At 41.0% G+C, this 20,709-nt stretch overlaps 1 protein-coding gene across 3 annotated transcripts in view; it reads right to left on the bottom strand.

The window, feature by feature from the left end:
- LOC130173718 (testican-1-like) overlaps positions 1 to 20,709 on the bottom strand; it is an 88,260-nt gene that overhangs the window by 12,746 nt on the left and 54,805 nt on the right. For 2 of the 3 annotated variants that reach the window (XM_056383174.1, XM_056383175.1), the window contains exons 4-7: positions 19,995 to 20,075; positions 9,576 to 9,690; positions 7,037 to 7,169; positions 4,355 to 4,475 (exon numbers count right to left, since the gene is read on the bottom strand). In XM_056383174.1, coding sequence (XP_056239149.1) covers positions 4,355 to 4,475; positions 7,037 to 7,169; positions 9,576 to 9,690; positions 19,995 to 20,075 — 450 coding nt within the window. The remainder of the gene's footprint in view (positions 1 to 4,354; positions 4,476 to 7,036; positions 7,170 to 9,575; positions 9,691 to 19,994; positions 20,076 to 20,709) is intronic. The other variant, XM_056383176.1, reaches the window with a different exon arrangement.

The raw sequence follows: 20,709 nt of genomic DNA, 5'->3' as shown, positions 1-20,709 counted from the left end.
CATGTGTTCGGAGAGGATAGGAAGTGTGGAGGCAGAAGAGAGGAGAACACAATCTGTCCTCCTGCGCGCTCGCTGCGGAGCTGCGAGACAGAATTGCCATGGAAATTTTAATTTAGCGAGAGGATTTAGCTCATTCAGCCTCTAACAGTTCTCTTTGTTTTGTCAGTAGCTTTGCAGAACAGTATCTGAGAGAAAATTAACTACTGTTGTTGGAAAAAACATTGACCAAAACCAGTACTGACTCAGGCCTTTATCACTAGCAGTATCGTTTTGTGTCAGCTGAGTGGTTGTTTTATATGAGAGTGACGATGTCCAATGTCTCAACAGTGCTGCCTCAGGGGCGGATGGCAGATCAAAAGAAATCTCAGAGCCTCTGTGTCAATGTTTTAACCTCAACTGACAAACACAGCAAAGAGCAGTAATGGATTTCTTAGCACATCAGGTTCAAATGTTCATTGAAACATCTGAATAATTAATTAAAAGAAAGATTACAGAAAAAATATGCACTTATATGTATATATATAGATATATATATATCTATAGATATACTGTATAAATAAAGAGAGAGAGCCTGTAATCATTGCCTTGACATGTTTTCTGATTTTTCAGCTCCAGATAGCTTCTGCCTTTGTTGCATCCATTACACTATTTGACCCAATATCAAAAGGGAAGGGAAGCGTTCACCTCTATTTGTAACATACAAAGGTGCATCATTTTCACAGTCCTCTCTACAATAAAATAAAAGGACAGAAAAAGGTGAGCGGCAATAAGTTGAGGTGGAACTTGAACTCCCTACAAAATGATGGACTGGAGACTCGAGACGGAAAATAAATGAGCGACAGACATAGATGGGAGAGTGAAGAGAGACAGTGTGACTGACATGTTCCCCACACTCAGAGAAAAATAAAGGTTATTAGTGCGGTTGAGGCAAAGGTACTCATATTTGAAGCCTTCCACTCTGCCTCGTCAGATAAGAAACAATATTGGCCCGCCGGCACTCCAAATAAACAGCGGCCTGGACTACAGCACACACTTCTCATCTGCAGCTATCAATCAAAATCCCGGGAGTGAACGAAAGAGAAGATGGAAAGACGAAGATTCACCCACACAAGGTGCTTGATACCTTCTGTCTCTTCCTCCACTTCTTCCTCAATTATAAGAGCATCAGCTCTTTTCAACTTGTCAAATCGCTTTTTATTGTGTGCTCAATATTTGACGCACAGTCGTGAGCCATGCTAACTAACTGTCTCATGGGTTAGTATCTCTCTGCAGACACACAAGGCTTCATCGGTTAGCCTTTTCTTATAATAATTGAGAAATAACACAATAAGCCTACTTTTTAACTACTCTGCTGCACCTCTCACTAACCTCCTTTCATCTCTGCGCTTTAAACAAAAAGTTAATTTCTGTTAATGTGCTGTTTTAAATAAGCCTGTATGAAAATAAACCAGACTTTATTATATTTGTCCATCCGAACACATTGTATTATACCTCCTGCTAAGAATCCCATGATGCAGTGCTTCACATTTTGATGGGAAAATTGCAGTGGTGCTAAACAACACCTGTCAGAGTAATCACAATGATTAATAAGTGTCTGAAATCCTAATTTACTTTTTCCTCCTCTTCTTCTCTGCTCATAAAGTAGTGAGTTTCGGCTACACACTAATCAGTGAAGTCAGAACAGACATGACATGCCATCAATGATTCAGTGTTTGTTTTAACGTTAATCAAAGCACAGTGAGCTCAGTTGCCTCAGCAAATCCATTAACACTGCTGCGAGTACATGGCGGTACAGCACATACGAATGTCAAACAAAACCTCCTCTATATGATTGCTTTAGCTTGATTTAAACAGTGGAGCTCATTTCCACTTTAATTAGCTTAGTTATGCCTGTCCACCTTACTTCCCCTGATGTCAACTCACCATGACACATACCTCATCTACTCTTGGCACAGATGAGCTTCCACACCGATACAGACACACACCCACGCACACACACACACACACACGCGCACACACGCACACACACTCACACACACACACACACACACACACACACACACACACACACACACACACACACACACACACACACACACACACACACACACACACACACACGTTCTTGCATTTTTTCTTTAAGTCCAGCTCTCCTGTATCATATGACTTTCACACCAAATGGTAATACTAATAATGATGCTAACAAATCTCACTCATCTTGATTGTGCTTGACAAAGATGGCATTTCATGAGCAGACTGGGAATACTCTCAAAATGAAGACAAAATATTTTTTGAAATGTGTCAAAAGACATTTTTAGATTTGAAATCTCCTCTTTTATGAGAACACAAACAAGTTCAAACTTTTTACAGATGGTAAATATGAAACCTGTGTGTCTTTTCCTGTCTTTAAAACATTATTTTCCCTAATTTTAGTCATGAGAAATGTGAATTAACCAGTATCCTAATTGGTCTTTGTACCGGTTATTGTGATATTAATGGCAATAATGTAAATCTGTATACATAGTATCTGTTTCTTATCAGGTTATATAGTAAATTGTCTCATCCCTGTAGTTACACATTTGCATATTGTCCACTCCATCTATTATTCATAGCCTCCAGTGTGTGAGGGCAACATTTCCACAAACCGACACCTTGGTTTACTGTACAAGTGACTTAACTTATGTAACTACACGTGTTGTGTGAACAGAGATATTTACTAGTCTGGCATGAATGTTAAACCCAGTTTGAACCTGTGGCTATCAGTAAACACACAGGAGTGATCACACATGCTGAACTGCTGCAATCTTTTGACTGTTACCATAGGAACACAATCTGACACACAGACACACAGTGTTTTCCTCACCTACTGCCATCTCCATCTGTCAACCGTTTTGTGTGGCTGATCTAATGAGAGATTATATCAATCTGGAAGACGAGAAGCACACACTTCACTCTTCTCAGCCTAGCTCTGAATACACCGTTATCTCATGATGCTCTGTGGACAGACTGTACTGAAAGACAGTACAGTGACGGAGAGGATGACCTCTATCACACATAGAAACAGGTTTAAACAGACAAGAATCGAAGCAGAGAGCCAGATAGTGAAAATGAGTAATACTGCGTGTTGATTAAGTCTAAGATCTGGAAATAGATTTCCTTGCTCTTCACATATTCTCATCCATTTTCCTCCCCCAGCCAAACTCTCAGCAGACCAAACACATAATTATACTTTCTACTGAGAAAAGATGCAGGAGAATTAATTAGACAGCAGTCAAGTTGGTCAAACATTTCTCCATTAGTGTAAGATAAAGAGAGAGAGAGTCATCATTACATAATGAGCAGGCAGTTTCCTTTTTGTATTAAATGTGCTTGATGAATCTTGGGATCCTTATAAATGCTTCCTAATCAGAGAGTGATTAGGAAAGACCTATGAGGGCAGAGAATGTGTGTGTTGCATGTGTCGTGTGTATGAAAGGTATAAGATGGATAGATGGATAGATAGATAGATAGATAGATAGATAGATAGATAGATAGATAGACACACACACACACAAAGTAAAACCATCTCACTACTCCCCCGTTTGGGAGAGAGGAAGCCCGTAACGATAACAATCCATCCTTTTCTCTGCTGCTTTCCTTTAGATTGCATTTCTCCTCCCGAATCTCTCCATCCATCTGCTGAAATCCTATTTTCATGACAAACAATAAGACACACACACTCACTCCATCACTGCTGCCTGTAGCTGTCAGAGAACGGGTGGGGGAAGACGGGAGGGTGTGGTGTGTGAGGGTTGGTGATGGGATGCGAATGGAAGAAAATAACACAAGTAAGGGGAGAGGTGACAGGAAAGGAATGGAAACACTGTGAATCACCGGAGAATTTGAGAGATTACCAGTGAAAGAGTTTTTTTGCCTGTGTGTGTGTGTGTGTGTGTGTGTGTGTGTGTGCATGCGGTGTAGAGTTATAGTGGTGTGTTTCTGAGGCATCCTGCTGAACTTAGAAATGGCTAAGATACAGATAAACTTCTCTCTCTCTGTACATTCGTCTCTTTGTCTATCCATTTCCTTCCCTCTGTCTACCCATACAAGCATGTGCATAGAAACGTCCATCCATGCTGTACACACACATACACACGTCAGTAAAAGACAAAGAAGTGGTTTAACTGGCCCAACTTCAGCCTACGCTTTATATCTATGACTATTAAGCTCACAACAGATGAAATGACTTAATATCTAACAACCGAAATCCGCAGATGTGGTTGTGTTTGTAGCGACGGTAGATGGATGGATAGCTGAGCAGAAGGTTACTCACAAATGTGTTCATCTGAACAGAGAGCTTTAGTACTGTACTCACCAGCCTTCTCAGTCTTGTGTGGTGGACTGCCGAACTCCAGACCAGGCAGACAGGGACACAGCCCATCACATTTTACTGAGATCGTCTTTCCAGAGAGGCAGCTGTGGAACTCCAGCTTACACTGTTAAAAATAAATAAATAAATAAATAAATAAAAATTTTAAAAATGAACAAAAAACGGTAAAAAAAGGTAATAGACTTTATTTCCCAGTCTCAAGGGCTGGGAACTTTTTCATTGAATCTAATCTCTCGCACCTGACCTGACTAGAAGAAGAACTACCTTCCTGTGGACTACAACCAAGCAGGCAATGACCAGGTATAGAAGGTCTAATGAAGAGTCCGGATATTTTGAGCTTCACTGCACCGATTTTTGACTGTTCTTAATCAAATCTATTTTTCTTCATGGAAGTAGTTGATTCACTGGGTATTCCTTTAAAAGAAATGAAACTATACAATAGAACAAATAAGGAGGAATCCCAAATTCTTGACCATTCATATCCAGGATGTGTAACTGTGTTTACAGGTATGTAAATTCCAACCAAACCAAAACTTTTACAATCAAACTTTTTTTTATTGTCAAGCTGATTAAGGGAAAGATTTGCTGAGACAGCATTGGTCATTAATCTTCAGTGAACAGATATGTCCATTAGGCAGCCATGTAGACACACCATTAGATACAGAGATGCCCAACGATTTTCTATTATTCACTGCAGTACAAACATAATGCAATGCAAAAAGCAAGATGGACTACTTCAGAATGTAATTTAACAGTATAAATCTCATTTCAGGTAAGTGAGGGGTAAGAAATTGTTTGGACTAGTTGGGGGGGGGGGGGAAATCCAATTACAAGATCCTTTCAAGAGGAATAATGAAAACTGAGATGAGTTATGTAAATTCTGTTTGCGAGATGATGACGACAGGTTTTGTCAGGGTGGGACCATGACTGTGCATAAACATTTATACACATATCATGCCATACACAGGCTTAGCCTTATCCCGCCAGCACTTTCATTTCCCACATTCTAATTCAAATCCATCATTTCCTCCCTGTCACCTCTTTGATAGCCCTGCTAATGTTGCTTAATAAAATTTGTTGACAAAGGAACAGCGCTCTGTCCTGTTCTCAAGATATTGAATTAGTTGTCTGGGGAGGGAGGGAGAGAGAGAGAGAGAGAGAGAGAGAGAGAGAGAGAGAGAGAGAGAGAAAGCCCAGGAAATGGATGACCTCCCCCAGTCACTGTCAGCACAAGGAGAGGCCCCATGAATCTTTATGTTTGTCTCTCTCTAGGGGTTAATGTGGTTTTGATGAAACAGTGCTTTAACACCTGACTTGGTGGAGTAAAAAGGGGAGAGGAGAGGAGGGATGATTTAAAAGGAGGGAAGTAATGGACTTAACTTAGTGGGCTGAAGCCTCTCAGGAGATAAGAGCAGTGTCCTCTTAATAGGATATTGAGTGTGTGTGTGTGTGTGTGTGTGTGTGTGTGTGTGTGTGTGTGTGTGTGTGTGTGAGTGTGTGTGTGTGGTTACGATGAGGGAGGCATGTAATGTAATAATAAAACATGAATAAGCTTGAGACCAGCAGCTCACTGGTGAGCAGAGTTTAAGTTGGGCCACAGGGACCCATCACTCCACCAGCTAACTGAACCCCTCCAACTAAATTACCGCAGAGAGCAGAGGGACTCCCCAGCCCTCCGCCTCCTTTTGTTCTTCCTCTTGTTTCTCCTTCCACACCTCTCCTCCTCAGCACAGCCTCAGCTTACACACACAGTAGGTAGGTCATTAGGAAAGCCAATATCCTGACTTCCTCATACATGGGGAGGTGAAACTCCAACTCTCAGGTTTAACCCTGCGTTTAAACTGAAAACCACACGATCACCAAATGTCTGGTTGTCCATTCATTTCCTGCAGAACTGACTTCAGAAACATGGCTGATGTTTGGATCAACAACAGACTTCATGGGAAAGAAAACACAATTGCCTCTCTCAAATGTTTACTTATATTGATTCTGTCTCCTCAGACACCATTATATCCCTGACTGAAACACTGCAATTAATGAATAATACAGAGCAAATGACAACAGTATATAGGGGTCCTGAAAGCTTGTAGCTCTCTCCACTTTTTCAATATTCCTGTCACAGAGACTTTATTCGGCAGTGCAAGACAATCAAGAAATGTCTTATATCGCCCATTTGTATGAGCTTCCTGTGTATTAGATTGTGCTTCACCCCTGGCAACCAGAGGCTGAACACGGCAACAATAAGATATGAATGTGGATGTCAATAAGAATCCACAGTCTCTTTCAGCTGATTTCACTCTTCACAGTTCCTCAGTCTGATCTTTCTTTATTTCATTTCCTTCTTGACTAATCACAAAGGTTAAACTTCTTCTCTGTGATGGCATTGTGATTTCTGCGTGATTTAATGTAGCCGAGAGTGAGTGGCTATAGAGTCAGATGAGATGGTGTCGGTTAGAGAGCTTTCCCAAATCATCCAGAGGTGATTTTTTACCTCTGAGAGCCGACCCTGTTCTCAGCCATTTGCCCAACAGACTGTGAGAAAAAGTCCTACTGAGATCAACATGGAGGGGGGTAACATTTATGTTTAATATTATACATGGTTGATAATCAACATGGGTAAAGAATGTGAAAAACTAAAGAGAGATAAATGGAAAAGAGACATCTCACCTTAGAGGAGTAGGTGTGCCCATCAGATCCACACACAGGAGTTGAGTGGAGGGCCGAGCAGAGCCTACATTTCCCATGAGGACCGGCTTCAAGCCTTTGCTTGTGGCCCACACTACCTTTCCTGGGTTTCACACTGAGGAAAATAGAACCAAGAAGAAGATTTCTTAATGTCAGAAAGTCATGAATCACATTTTTTGTCAATCTTAAGTAAAACAACGATGAGGCTCTCCACAACCTTTCTAGTGTACATATTGCATTTTCACAAACACTGCTCTCGTGTGCGAGGGAAACGTGTGGTCATAACTTTCCAGGCAGGAATATTCTCGAAACTAGCAAAATCGGTTTTCTACTGAGCAGAAAGTTTGAAAAGTGTTTCTGGTTTTCAGGGTCAGCTGAAGCAGAGCGAGTCCTGATTGGTCCACCGTGGCCTTTTCAATAACCAGTGTAATTACGCTTGATCCAAATCTCGCAGCAATTTTCTATCTAAGTGCTCTCACTGAACACCCTGCTGCCTTGTGATCCATCGAGCAGAGATGGAATTAGAGCCAGAGAGACTCTACAGAAAAACGAATGTGATGACAACAAATGGTGCAAAGTGAAAATCAGCTACTGAAGTGATCGGGTGGAGATTCCACGGTCATACGTATAACCTGTTTCACAGCAAGAAAATCTCTGCACATGTGAATATGTAGCAGGTGCGTCACAGGAAAGCACAACTTGAACCAAAATCTAAAAATACTTCTGCACACTGTCCATCTTACTGCTGGAATATTTATTTAATATTTATGTATTTTGGTGTGACAAATGGAACACCCTGAGCGAACACACACAGCCATCCAGGTAATCAGGCAAAGGTTTTTATATAAGACTGGCAAAGCATTAGAAAATGATAAAAGTAAATACAGTTAAAAGAGCCACCATTCATCATAAATCTTACAGTTTAACCAACCTACACATGAGTATGAACAAATACAAAAGATCACTACTCTTAATTTCATAAATGCTTATATTTTTCCATCACATACCCCCACTATCTGAGAGAACTGAAATATGAGATATAAACATCAGAACAAAGGCACAGCAAAACAAGTGTAATCAGAGCTGGTTGCTTTTGATACCTGAACATTTAAATCCCAAGCAGCCTATCAGCCACTATCACACTCATTACACCGAGCCACAGTGATTGCCACAGCAGATTAGACATGCACACTGCACTGATAAACAAAAAAGTGCTGGCAGACAAGGCAAGACAGAGGTAAAATGGAATCTGTGAGTTGATAAACATTGTCTGAGATGCTTGCCCTCATCTGCCTCCCAATCAAACCCAATGCCTCTCATCCTCTCCGATCAAGCTCTCTTTGCATAAATGCAGTGAAGCACAAGACTGTGTTCAAGTTATTAGTGTGATTTGAAAGGCGGGATTTTCTTGGCCAGGGAAATTAGAGTACGCATGGCAAATATTCCCTGACAGAGACAGCTACAGAAAGCGGAGTTGAAAGACAATCTATAGACATATTAATCTCAAACAGGAACAAGAAAGTCACCTCTCTCTGCCTCATATACTGCTGTACTTCAGCCCCCTACTGAGAGATTCCATGTAGCTCTAATCTGGTTTTTGACGGCACTACAGCCCCTTCACAGCAGGCGCTCACAAATGAACAGGGCAAGCCTCCGTAAAGGTTCCTCAATTATACTTGCTGTTAATTTAAATGTACACGCCTGCAGCCGAACATTATCAATCAAGAAGGGAAGTCAGGTCTTTGCAGAACTATATCAATTTCAAGAAGAAGGAGAAAAAACTCTGCTTGGGACATTTGGTTTGACCGCTGCCTTGTAGAGAACAAAATGAATTTGCTTGTTGACTCATCTCCTGGATAAACTGGACATGCTGCAACCATAGTGTAAAGTACTGTTTTCAGATATATTGACAGCAACAAAGTTTGGATTTGCCTTCTGAGAGGTCAATGAATCTGTGTTATGCTAATTGTTGCAACTACTTTAACGAGATAAAATGACATCATGGTCCAAAGCTTCAGTGAGTGATGCTATTGGGATTTCAAGTGAATCATCTGACATATTAAGTTGCAAATAAGAGTTGCAATTAATGCAATACAAGCAAAAGCATTAAAAAAGAATATCTTAGGAGCTAATGACTTGAGGAAATCAATTAAACTCAAGACGCAGACAAAACACATTGGGATGTCTTTCGGGTGAAATGCTTCTTGAACTGAAAAATTGAAAAGCCTTAAAATTGGCAACATGACAAGGTTGAAAACACAAACAAATTGTGTGCTGACAGAGTCCAAAGAGCAAACAGATAGTTTTATTGAAATTAATTGGTGTTGAGAATGTGCGTCATTATGTCTGTCACTGATGCAGATTCTTACGTAGTGTTAACACTGAAAACACTAAATACTACTTCATGCTTCCTGCTGGGTGTAACCTGAGGGTCTGTAGCATATTAAAGTTCAACGTGTTTGTTGTTTTTTGGAGATAACACTGATGCTGAGAAATAAATGTCACATAACTTGGTTCTTACCTGTGAGCTGGCTGCTTGTGATTGGTGCAGACGGCTGTCTGGTAGTCATGGCTGACACACACCTTGTGAGGAGGACAGCGCACCTTCAGACATGGATCCTTGGTGGCATCTGGGCCTACAGGGAGAGAGCAGGTACAAACTTCATGTCTGAGCTGCAAAAATTGGTGATGCAGCTGTTCTTTTGTTTTTTTCCAGCTGGTAGATTCTTACACTCTACTAAGTGAAGCAGGGAGAAAAAATAATGAGTTGGAGAAAAATACAGCGAGGAAGAATGGTAAAAAGTATGAAGTAAACGTCGAGTTTTCCGTGGTGTGACCCGCTCTTAATGAAGACTATTCTCTCTGAGCGACGACCCCATCTTCTGCCAAATCAATCTCCACAGTGACATTATCGCCGTGGCAGCCAGGCACAGCTGGCTGGTGTCCAAGGTGACAAAAGATCAAAGCAGCTCATTGACTCTGAGCATTGTGTCGTTTCACACTAGGCTAACAGCACAAACCCACTTTCATTTGACAGATAGAAGAAAAGAGAAAAACGGAGGGCGGAGGGGGTGAAAAAAAGACGCAGTGGCAGTAAAAGAGAGAGAGAAATGAGAGGTTTTAGTACAAATGAAGTGAGAGACAAGCCAACATCAGGCGGTGGACTCTGGACTGGTGCTCATGGTGACCCTGTCAATCACACCGGCTGTGCTAGATTTGGATTAAAGAATTTATAATGAACAAAACCAACAAAAAGGACAAAGCTAATAAAATGAGATCAAAGACAAAGTGGGTTTTAAACCACATACAGAGACCACATGCTGTCGTCATGGTAAATGGACTAAAAATGGTTTCAAATCCCAAGTTAATTAAGAATGACTACAGAGTGTATAGATCAAAGCCCTGTGTTATGTACAAGTCATTAGCATGTGGCTGCTAACATCATAGAACGAGACTGGCCTTGTCTCCATTAGGGCCCTAATGGGTAATGTTTGAGCCACAGCTGGTGTCTGATGCGAACATCAACTAGTTTCTGACCTGATGGCACAATGCACTGCTGTGTACATGCTGGTTTATCAGCGTTAAATCAGCCAGAGACTCAGACATGACGGGAGTATTTCTTCTCTCCGCTGGCGGTAACGCTGTAATCTCTACAACCAAATGTAAGAGTGAATGAATAGCTACACACACCACCTGTAAACATACGTAACTCTGCCAGAGGATATTAGGAGAGCTTTCTTTATCTTCAAGGTATAAGATGGTGAGGTTTAGATAGTCTCAAGGGAGGAGATTCATAGTACGCGGCACACATCCGTCAAAAATGAGCAACACACTAGCTTCCTTTGAAACACATACACAGATGCATAAACACATTTACAAGCCTGCGTGCCCTCTCATATTCTCCAAAATGTAGAGAGATAGCTGTCTGTTCTGCAACAAGTTTTCCTCTCGCCTGCTTATTTGGACCTGCCCTCACCTAAATCTATCAGCGCTGGAGGAAACTCATCTTATTTCACTTTGCTTTAAAACGACTTATCACTGCGAGGAAGTGAGAGATGAATGGAAGAGAGGAGAGAGGGAGAGAGGAAGGACCGGAGGAAAAAAAAGAAAGAAGGGGGAACGTATCTGGTGAACAGAGGATTGGAGGACAATTTCAGATCAGTGTGTGACCTCCCCTCTCGGACAAATTGGAAATCAGACACACACATACAAATGAGCGAGTCAGTTTATCCACCCACACATACACACACACACACACACAAATATGCAAAGCATTACGTGTAGAGCATTACACAGATAAAATTTTCTCATCAACAGTAAAACAGTTAATTTGGAGAGACAATGATGCTGTGAATGTGAAATCATTCTCAGATGATGCGATTTTAATATTTATGGTGTAAAGACAGGAGAGGAAAGGAGAGGAAAGGAGAGGAGAGGAGAGGAGAGGAGAGGAAAGGACAGGAAAGGAGAGGAGAGGAGAGGCGAGGTGAGGCAAGGCGAGGAGAGGACAGGAGAAGAAAGGAGAGGAAAACAGAAAGCAAAGGCGAAGAGAAAAAAGAGGGAAGAATAGTGGAAAGGAAAGGAAAAGAAAGGGAAGGAAAAGAAAGTAAAGCAAAGCAAAGCAAAGGAAAGGAAAGGAAAGGAAAGGAAAGGAAAGGAGAAAATGACAGGATGAAGAGGAGGAGGAGTGCTGGGTAAAAGAGAGTTTTATCCATCTATTTAAAGCTTGAGTGAGCAGCATTGGCGGTTAAACCAGCCAATCAATTGTAATGCAGGAGCACTGCAGCACACTCTCGCCACCTCGCTTTCACTTTCCTCAATACGTGTCTCTCATCTCCTTTTATTCCTCTCTCTTCTCTCTAATCTTAAGTATGACTTTATTCTCATCCTTGTGTGTGTGAATAAGTTAATTTGCATGAGCACTTGACATGCCTTATTGCATATCCATTCATTCCAAAGTGCCACGTAAAACTCCTTTTCACACCCTAAACCACATTTTTACCTTGAAAATGTTATTGATTTATGTAAATGAACAAGGTCGCCTGCTGCTGATAAGACTTTGCCAAATGAACAAGTGTAAAGGATATGTGCCCGTGTGTGTGTGTGTGTGAGAGAGAGAGAGAGAGAGAGTGCGTGAAGTAAATATTATGATTCTTCATCAGACACTGCTGAACGGGGAAAGTGTGTAGACTGTGCTATGAAACCGGTATCTAACGAGGGAGGAATAAACAGGGAGAAGTTAAGTCGTGTGTGTTTTCTTTATAATGTTATAGGTACAGTTTGTGAGCAAGAGCAGCAGCTGTACACACAGACGCCACTACTTATTTGTCTGGCCATCGTCCTCGGCCTGTGTAAGGTTGACTGTTGACCCCCGGGTGCTGGGTTACCAGTCTGTAGGGGTGAGACAGATGGAAGAGCTGGCAGAGCTGTGGCTGAGAGCAGTGAGGGCACAAGACAATGGCAGATGATTAACAAATAGACACAAATCTCCTCAGTTTGAAATAAAGTTAGGCACATTTACACTTAGTTTGAGACTGACACATGGTGTTGACTGTTGATTCCAAACATTTTCTTGGATATGAACACGGCATTGTTGTGTAAAATTCTTTAAAATAATGTGTATTTCAATTAGAGGCACTCACATTCAGGGATATTACCAATTATAGCAAGTGGCCATGTAGTTACATTTAGTGGAAAAGGCTCTGCTCTATAACTTGGCTCAACCCCAAACAATGTAAGCAGCAATGATTATTCTTGCTTGGAGACCTAATCCCGCTTACACATACATAAACAACACCATCTAACATTATTGGATGTGTTAGATCGGTAAGTCTTGGTCAGACTTTCAAATATTAATGTTGAGGTGTGTCAGATGGCGATGACTCTTGGCATTAGAAGAAAACCCCCAAAAAAACACTGATGCAAGCAGAGACGTGTAACCACTGTGTAATCCATCACCATTGGCTCTCATGTAGCAAAACAAAAAAAATTTACATAGCCATAACACTGTCCCTTCTTTGCAAACCTCTAAAGAGTGGTAGTAGCAGTGCTGTCATTTCCTGTTGCATTTTGATGTCTTGGCTTGTGAACAAAAAGCTGTAGCAGCAGTCACATTGTGGGGTTGTGATTTCTGACAGTCAGAATTTTGATGCCGCCTTTGGTCCTTGGTCGCTAAAGCTCTAAATTGGCCGCTAGTGAACAGTGTGATTTAAAACATTAAAAACATTTTTTTTTTTACTTATGACCATTGATTTCATCATGTTTCTCTCACGACTGTCATCTTTTGTCTGGGACCGAAATTGTACAGTGTTAAGGGACCGTTATGGGAAGAGGTTGCGGTGGTGAAGGCAGCTGCTGCAGCAAACAGCCTTGGCATGTCTGCATCAGTGCATGGATATGACTGGACGTTACTAGTCAGCTGACAACCAAGCAGCTGGTGAAGCAGTTGATGCTAATCAGCAAGTGTGAGTTCAGTGGCTGAGCCAATTATATTCTCCATTCGTGAATTCATAGTCTAAATGAATCGTATAATATTAAATTGAAGTGATCCAATATTTCTGTGTATATACAGTATAATCTATAATGTACAGTATCTACACCATACATTTTTTTTATATTTTATTTTAAAAAGTTGTAGCCCTATGATGTGAATACTCCTGTTCATGGAGTTGTAAGACCTTTACAATCTGACTTTAAAAATGTGTTGACACCATGGACACCTAGTGGCTGTTGTTTATTTCACTGCTGTGCTGCTGCATGCTTTGAAAGCTGTGCTGTTGCTGCAGACCCAGAATCATCCCAGCTACCATCTGGTCAGATCTGCTTTTATATACTGGAGGGGATCGATATAGTCCTTGGTTGGTAGCTCATGCTCAGAGAGCACAGCAAATACATAAAAGAAAACATATTCCCTGCTGAACTCAAAAGTTGTGCTGCATCTGAGAGAAAAATTACAGTAACAAAAAGCTTCATCTGACTGAACATGAAGATGAAAGTCATCTTCAATAAGCCCATGTGAAAATTATGCCCATTATTAGTGTGGCTATATTTTCTATGAGGGATCCATAAGCTCTCTGCAAACATGTAAAGGAATATGTGAATGTTATGTTTTGCTTTTGCAAGTTCCTTTGACAACATTTGTCTTTTTATCTACGCTGTAGTTTTAACAAAGGTCTCACAAGTCATTTTACAAGAGCTCTCCTCACCGACCTGCTCATGTCCCAGCAATCATTGCTTTGTTCCTCTGTGTGTGTAGGTGTGGCGGTGTTGCAATATATCTACAGTACCATCATTCTGCCCTCGCTCTACATTCCTGCCATCAGCGCAGTTACAGTGCTCTCTTGTGCACATTGTGTGTCCATCCATTAGAAAAGGTTCATGGACTGACTTCCATCACTTCCCTCTGTCCCTCCCTCTCTCAACGTCGGCAGCTCAGAGCCATCAGGGAGCCACAGGGCAAACACGGCCAGCTAGAGAAGAGCTAGAAACAGCACAGAAAAATTAAGACACCTATTCTTATTCAGCTTAGTGAATGAAAAACTAATCCGCTATTTCTTTACATCAAACATTAGAGGGTGTTCCATTTCCAATGCAACTTTTATTTGTGTACACTCAGGTGGTAGTTCAAAGTAAGGCACATGCTACAATAAGTCCTGCTTCATGAAGGTTGTAATGTTCAGTTTTTATTGAAACTGTTTTGGAGAGGTGCTGATTCAACTTTGAAGAATGTCACTTGTGGTGCCGTTGAATTGTACTGCATTACACGGAGAGGGGTTTCTGTTATTTAGCCCACCCTCACTGATATAAAGGAGGTGGAAAAAAATCATAGAAACACCTGTTCGTATAATGCAATGCAATTAAAACCACAAAGTGCAGCTTCCAGAATGACCATAAAGTTGAATCAACACCTCTCTAGAACAGGTGCAGCGCAAACTGAACATTATAACCTCCATGAAGGTAGGATTTACCTGCTGTAACAGACTTAGTTATTAGTTTTAGCACGGTGTACCTAATAAACTGCCAGCTGAGTGTATATACCAAGCTTTAAAACAGAGGGAATTCAATTTTAGAATGAAAATCATCATTTTTCTTCATGAAAGATTGTGTTGTTTATTGTGGCACTGTTTGTTGCACTGTTATTCATGAAGGCAAGCTGCAAATCCGGCAATTTATTGTCTACAGTGTGCAAAAAAATACTTCTTTAAAAAGCTCTTGGATGATTCAACCCTGAACATATCTTCCAGCTATTTAATTGCTGCAACATTTCCAAGTGGGTTCCTGGCAGAAAAGCACATTATACTTGAAGCTGTAAAATTTTATTACAATTAAAGTTGACAGGAAATTGTCCCATTCTTCCACTTTTTTGTCTCCTCAAGATTTCCTCTCCCTATTTCCTTCCCCTTAATGTTCCTTAAGAGACAAGAAAAAGTGGCTATAGAGGAGAAGGGTAAGATTTAACATTGTTCCTGTGTCCTCTAATACTGGACGGTGTCCAGAACAGAGTGCAGTGATTGGATAATAAAGATAGTCATAGTCCAATAGAAGAGGCCACATCACCAACAAGCCCTGTCAGGGAGTAAAGGATGACCTTAAATTAATTGCTGCTGAGCTGGACGTGGGTCAATGAGGTTTTTTGTAGTCTGTGCGTGTGGGTGTGTGCTCCTTTATCGACACTGTGCTCCATTGCTCTCCATTGTTTGCTCTCCCCAGCTACTGTTTCTAATAGCAAATAAACAAGTATGAAATTAAATAAACAAGAGCTTCAACAACCATTCCCCAAGGATACATTTCTGACTGTTATTAGAAAAATGAGCATCACTTTCAGGCCCTGATAAACTAATTAAAAAGGTGTTTCTCCTCCTTCACCTGGGGGGCTGCAGAGTAGAGCAAGAAATGGGGAGAGAGAGAAAACAGAAAGACAAACAGATCAGGAGGAGATAAAACCTCCTTCTCTCTCTGCTTTGTGAGTGTTCCTCGGGGTCTGACTGTTTGCCCTGTGAGAGGCATTGGTGCGAGGGATGACAGAGAGGAATGATGAAGGCATGAACGCACACAGAGGCCTATGGGAGAACGCAGTGATAGAACAGATTCACCATCCAGAAAATTAATTATTGAAAACATGGGTAAATCATATCATTGTGGATGTAACTGTGGAATGGAGAAGATAAACAGGCTGTTTCAGTTTGAATGTCAGAGAAGAAACCACAGTGGCTTACAGGAGAAAAATATCTGGAGAGAGAAAGGGAGGCTATTGACTATCGCTTACAAACTGAATATTCATCCCTGCCACACAACCATTATACACACATTCAATCACACACACACACAAACACACACACACACACACACACACACACACACACACACACACACACACACACGCATACACACACATTGTCGCAAAAAAGCCCCGTAAGAGGATGTTTTGTGAGGCTGTTGCTGGCAGCAAAGCATTTTTAAAAGAACACTATGGAAGCAAATAATCAAAGTCTTTGAAGATGGCTTCAAAGCAAAGGAGCATGTGCTCACAAGAGGGCATTAAATTCAGGTGGAAGTTGCTAATTGTCACAGCTAAAGAAAGTTATGCATAACCTTTTCTGCTTTAAGTGTGTTTACAATTCTAACCATCATTAGGGAAAACTGAGAGAGTAGAAATAAAATAGAATATGCATGAAATTTCTTTGGTTCGAGGGAACACACACACCCGCAGAGAAATACAAACAACGGTTGATGTAGATGCTTAAGTCTCGAGCTGTATCCACCTTCTTAAAACCAAGTTGTAAAGGCTAACAGGTCAGTGTATGTGGTTTATGAAGGGCTTCATTTCAAACTGTTAGGAGAGAAAACTACTAATGCACAGCGGTGCTTTGAGCTAAATGCTAACAATGACAATGCTAACATGCTGATGTTTAGCGGGGATAATATTTACATTAATATGTTCTTACTTTAGTGTTTTAGCATGCTAACATTTATTAGCACTAAACACAAACCACAGCTGAGGCTGATGGGAAAGTCTTTTTTTTTTTTTTTAAAGATATTTGGTCAAAAACCAAACTTGGACCATGGAAAACTCAGGATCAAAGTCAATAGGACTCATGAACCCATGAACGCCTGTGAGAAATTTGATGCAGAAAGTAGTTGAGTTGTTGAGTTTTTCATGCTGGACCATGTGGTGGCCGACAGAGACATTGCCATCACTCCTACAGCGTCTACAAAACAGACAGAACTATAAGTGCAGAGCTTGAAGTTACTTCAATCAACATCACTGTCCATGTTTTATATTTCTCATAATTTACATTTTAATGCAGAATGAAAATCTTTTGTATTAGAATCAAAGTCAAAGCCACTTTATTTTTGTCTGGTTGACTGTGGCAAGGTCAGAAGGGAATGTTAGCATCCGTGCAGCAAGAAAAGGCTTTATTTTTATTCACTTCTTTACACTTGTACAATGTCAAGTGGTCTCTTCTTCTGCCTTAAAAAAGATCCCCTAGACTCTTAACTGGCCATGTGTTGCTGCCAGACAAGCATTTTGTGGCAGTTTGACCTTTAGTCAATTTCGGGAGCGGTCACAATGAAAGACTGCACTCTTGACTTATAGCTTGATTCTTCACTGACGCAATGTGATCTGTTCCACTTTTTCCTCTTCTTCCTCACACACACACACACACACACACACACACACACACACACACACACACACACACACACACACACACACACACACACACACAGGCGGATGACAGATCTGGCCTCTTGCCTCACCTTCAGTGTCAATGATAATTAAATGTTTTTGCACTGTCCTAGACTGAGGCATTCATTAATCTGCAGCTGAAGGGTGTCTCATCGTGTGTGTGTGAGCATGAATGAGTAAGAGTAGATAGCCCTCTATATCCTCTACCTCCATCTAGTCTCCTCGTGTGCTATTATCCACTCATGTTTACCATTTTATCAATGTTTGTCAAAAAATTATACAAGACAACAGTACCTGATACTAAAGCTCTGTATGTCCATTAAATCATCATTTCACCTAGAGCATGTAGTAAAGTCACAAACAGGTGGAATACCAGACTGTTAAATTAATCTATATTTAAAACACCTTTTTAATCTCTTCTTTCTTTACACTGTATCTCGATGGCGAAGCTCATGTGCTGAACTGACACATCATGCCCCCAGCCAGATTACTGCACCACACAGTGACTCACCACACAGCAGACAAGGGTAGAATGAAGAGTGAGATGATTTGATATGTAATTAAAAAAAAAACAAAAAAAAAATCATATTTTGCTTAATTTAAAAAGGGAAAATGAGCAGGGTTTTTCAGCACACGAGGGGTCAACATCAGTGACTCACTTACATTCCTACATGAGCTACTGACATGTTCACTCTGGTTTGGAACAAATGCATTCCCAATCACAGCATGTGCTTTGATTTAAATCTTTGAATTGGGGCTTTCAATGAGAGACCTGCAACACAGGATGTGCAACGCTAGAATGTTGTAACTGGCTTCATCAGAGCTCATCAAGATAACATCAAAAACAAGATGTAAATAACACAATTTATTGAGGCTGACGCTCACAATGTGGCTTCGGCTCTTTTTGTGGATTTATCTGGGATTTTCGATACTGTGGATTACCATGTTACCAAGCATCTTATCTCACATTGAATTAGATCAAAACACATGTAATTGATTATAGAACCGATAACAATGTGCTGCTGCTGACGGCATCAGTGTCATTTCAATTTGCATTTTGATTTACCAATTGGTTCCCCATTTAGTTTTCCATTTGCCTCTGTTATCATTTAAGCAGAACTCTGGAGCCTTACTGTGGCGGAACTTATTTGACCTGTAGTGGAACAAGTTCTCTCATTGCCTGTCACTTCGCCCCACGTGCACGCTCTTTGTGGGCATGCCATATCACCAACTTCAGGTGAGTGGACATCAGATCTTGGATTACCTGTTATTGTATTTTATTACTAATAAATGTGTTGCATACATGTCTCTCCTTATAAATTTACTAAATGTTTGAAACTTTCATTGTTTACACCCAAATGTATTAGCTTGCAGGCTTCTTCTTCTATGCCTTTGCTGGTACATTGCTGCATTTCTTTTCACACCGCACATGTCTCTGTATGATTATGGGGAATAAGTATCTTAAATGTACTGGATGTTGCCTTTGGTAAAGTCAAACAAACAGCATTACAAAGGATTTCAGCCCACTACACCCACATTAGCCTGTTGAGCTCTGCTCGGCTACAAGCACAAACACCAGAACTGACAGGTATGCCACGGTCCTCTGAGAAGGGAAATCTGTACTCCAGTATATTACGGCCCACTTGTTAAGTCTCAAATTATGATGTTAGCCTGCACTAACACACCATAATGTTAGTAGTGGAGCTAACCCTGGAAATAGCTCCATGTTTCTGAAGGGGCTGGCTTTGATCATCCTGTGCGTGAATTAGCCATGCTCTATCTAGTTGAGAGGACGAGCTGTGAGCTTGGTTATCTCTCTTCCCCATGCTGACATCTCTGCACACAACCTGAGATGGGGTGGAGAACTAATTGTATTAAACACTGCTGTATTATAACCACTGTTTTATGGGAAATGCAAGTGAGATGGCAAAGCAGAAAGATTTAAGCTCAGTGACAAGTATTGGCACAGTCTGTTGTGAACAACCACCGTCTATCAAGACATTCATTGCTCATTAAACCTAATAATCCAGATTTCACTATAAGACAAGTAGATCAGCACAGTGATCATTACAGCCCAACAACACATACAGTATATTAGCTACTGCGCTACTGTAGAACAGGATGGTTACAGTATCAACCGACGTTTGACTGCATGTTTGCTGAAGGGATTTCCTCAACTCAGTGGAAATGATGATGGAGAAAAAAAAAAACCCTCCCCACCCTGATGAAAATGGTGGTGTCTGAACTCACCGTCCTGTACTGTCTTCTTGGCTAAGCCGGGGTGGGCTTTAGTTCCCGGGTCTCCATATCTATCAGGTTCGGCCTCTCGCTCTAAAAAAGCCAAAAAAAAACGAAGCAAACAAAACAAAAAACTGAATAATTAGAAATGTTCTTACATGCTTAAAGGAATAGGTCAACATTTTGTGAGATTTAGTTATTGCACTGGAAGGGAAGATCAACGTATTTCATTTGTGTCGACTGAGTCAGTGAGCTGAGGTGTAGCATAAAGACTGGAGGCAGGGGAAGACAGCTAGCCTGGCTCCATCCAAAGTACAAAAATACACCAACAGTACCAGCATTGACATGTCACATCTCTATCTGCTGGTTGCCTGGCACCACTGCGCTAACACAACTACTCCCCTAAAACCTCAAATTGTTGTTTTCATGTTACCGTTTTTGTACAGATTAAACAAACCAGTTAGAACATGTTCGTTACTAAGCTTCAGAAATGCCTGTTCGTTTTTTGAACTAGCAATCTGACAGGAATAATCATTGTAGCATCATTGCCGAACAACAAAGACAAGTAAACACAGCCAAGGGAAAGCAATGCACCTATCCATCTAGATAGAAAAACACTAATCCGGCCTCTCTCTTACACTAACACTGCAGAAGCTACAGCATCCCACAGGGAAGCAGGCCAGCAGAGCCTCAGGGAGGGAGCAGAGCAGCCAAGCACTGAGGTACA

Source organism: Seriola aureovittata, chromosome 8 (genome assembly GCF_021018895.1).
Source record: "Seriola aureovittata isolate HTS-2021-v1 ecotype China chromosome 8, ASM2101889v1, whole genome shotgun sequence".
NCBI lineage: Eukaryota > Metazoa > Chordata > Actinopteri > Carangiformes > Carangidae > Seriola > Seriola aureovittata.
The sequence above is the reverse complement of the archived record's forward strand: the minus strand, read 5'-3'. Positions and strand labels throughout refer to the sequence as shown.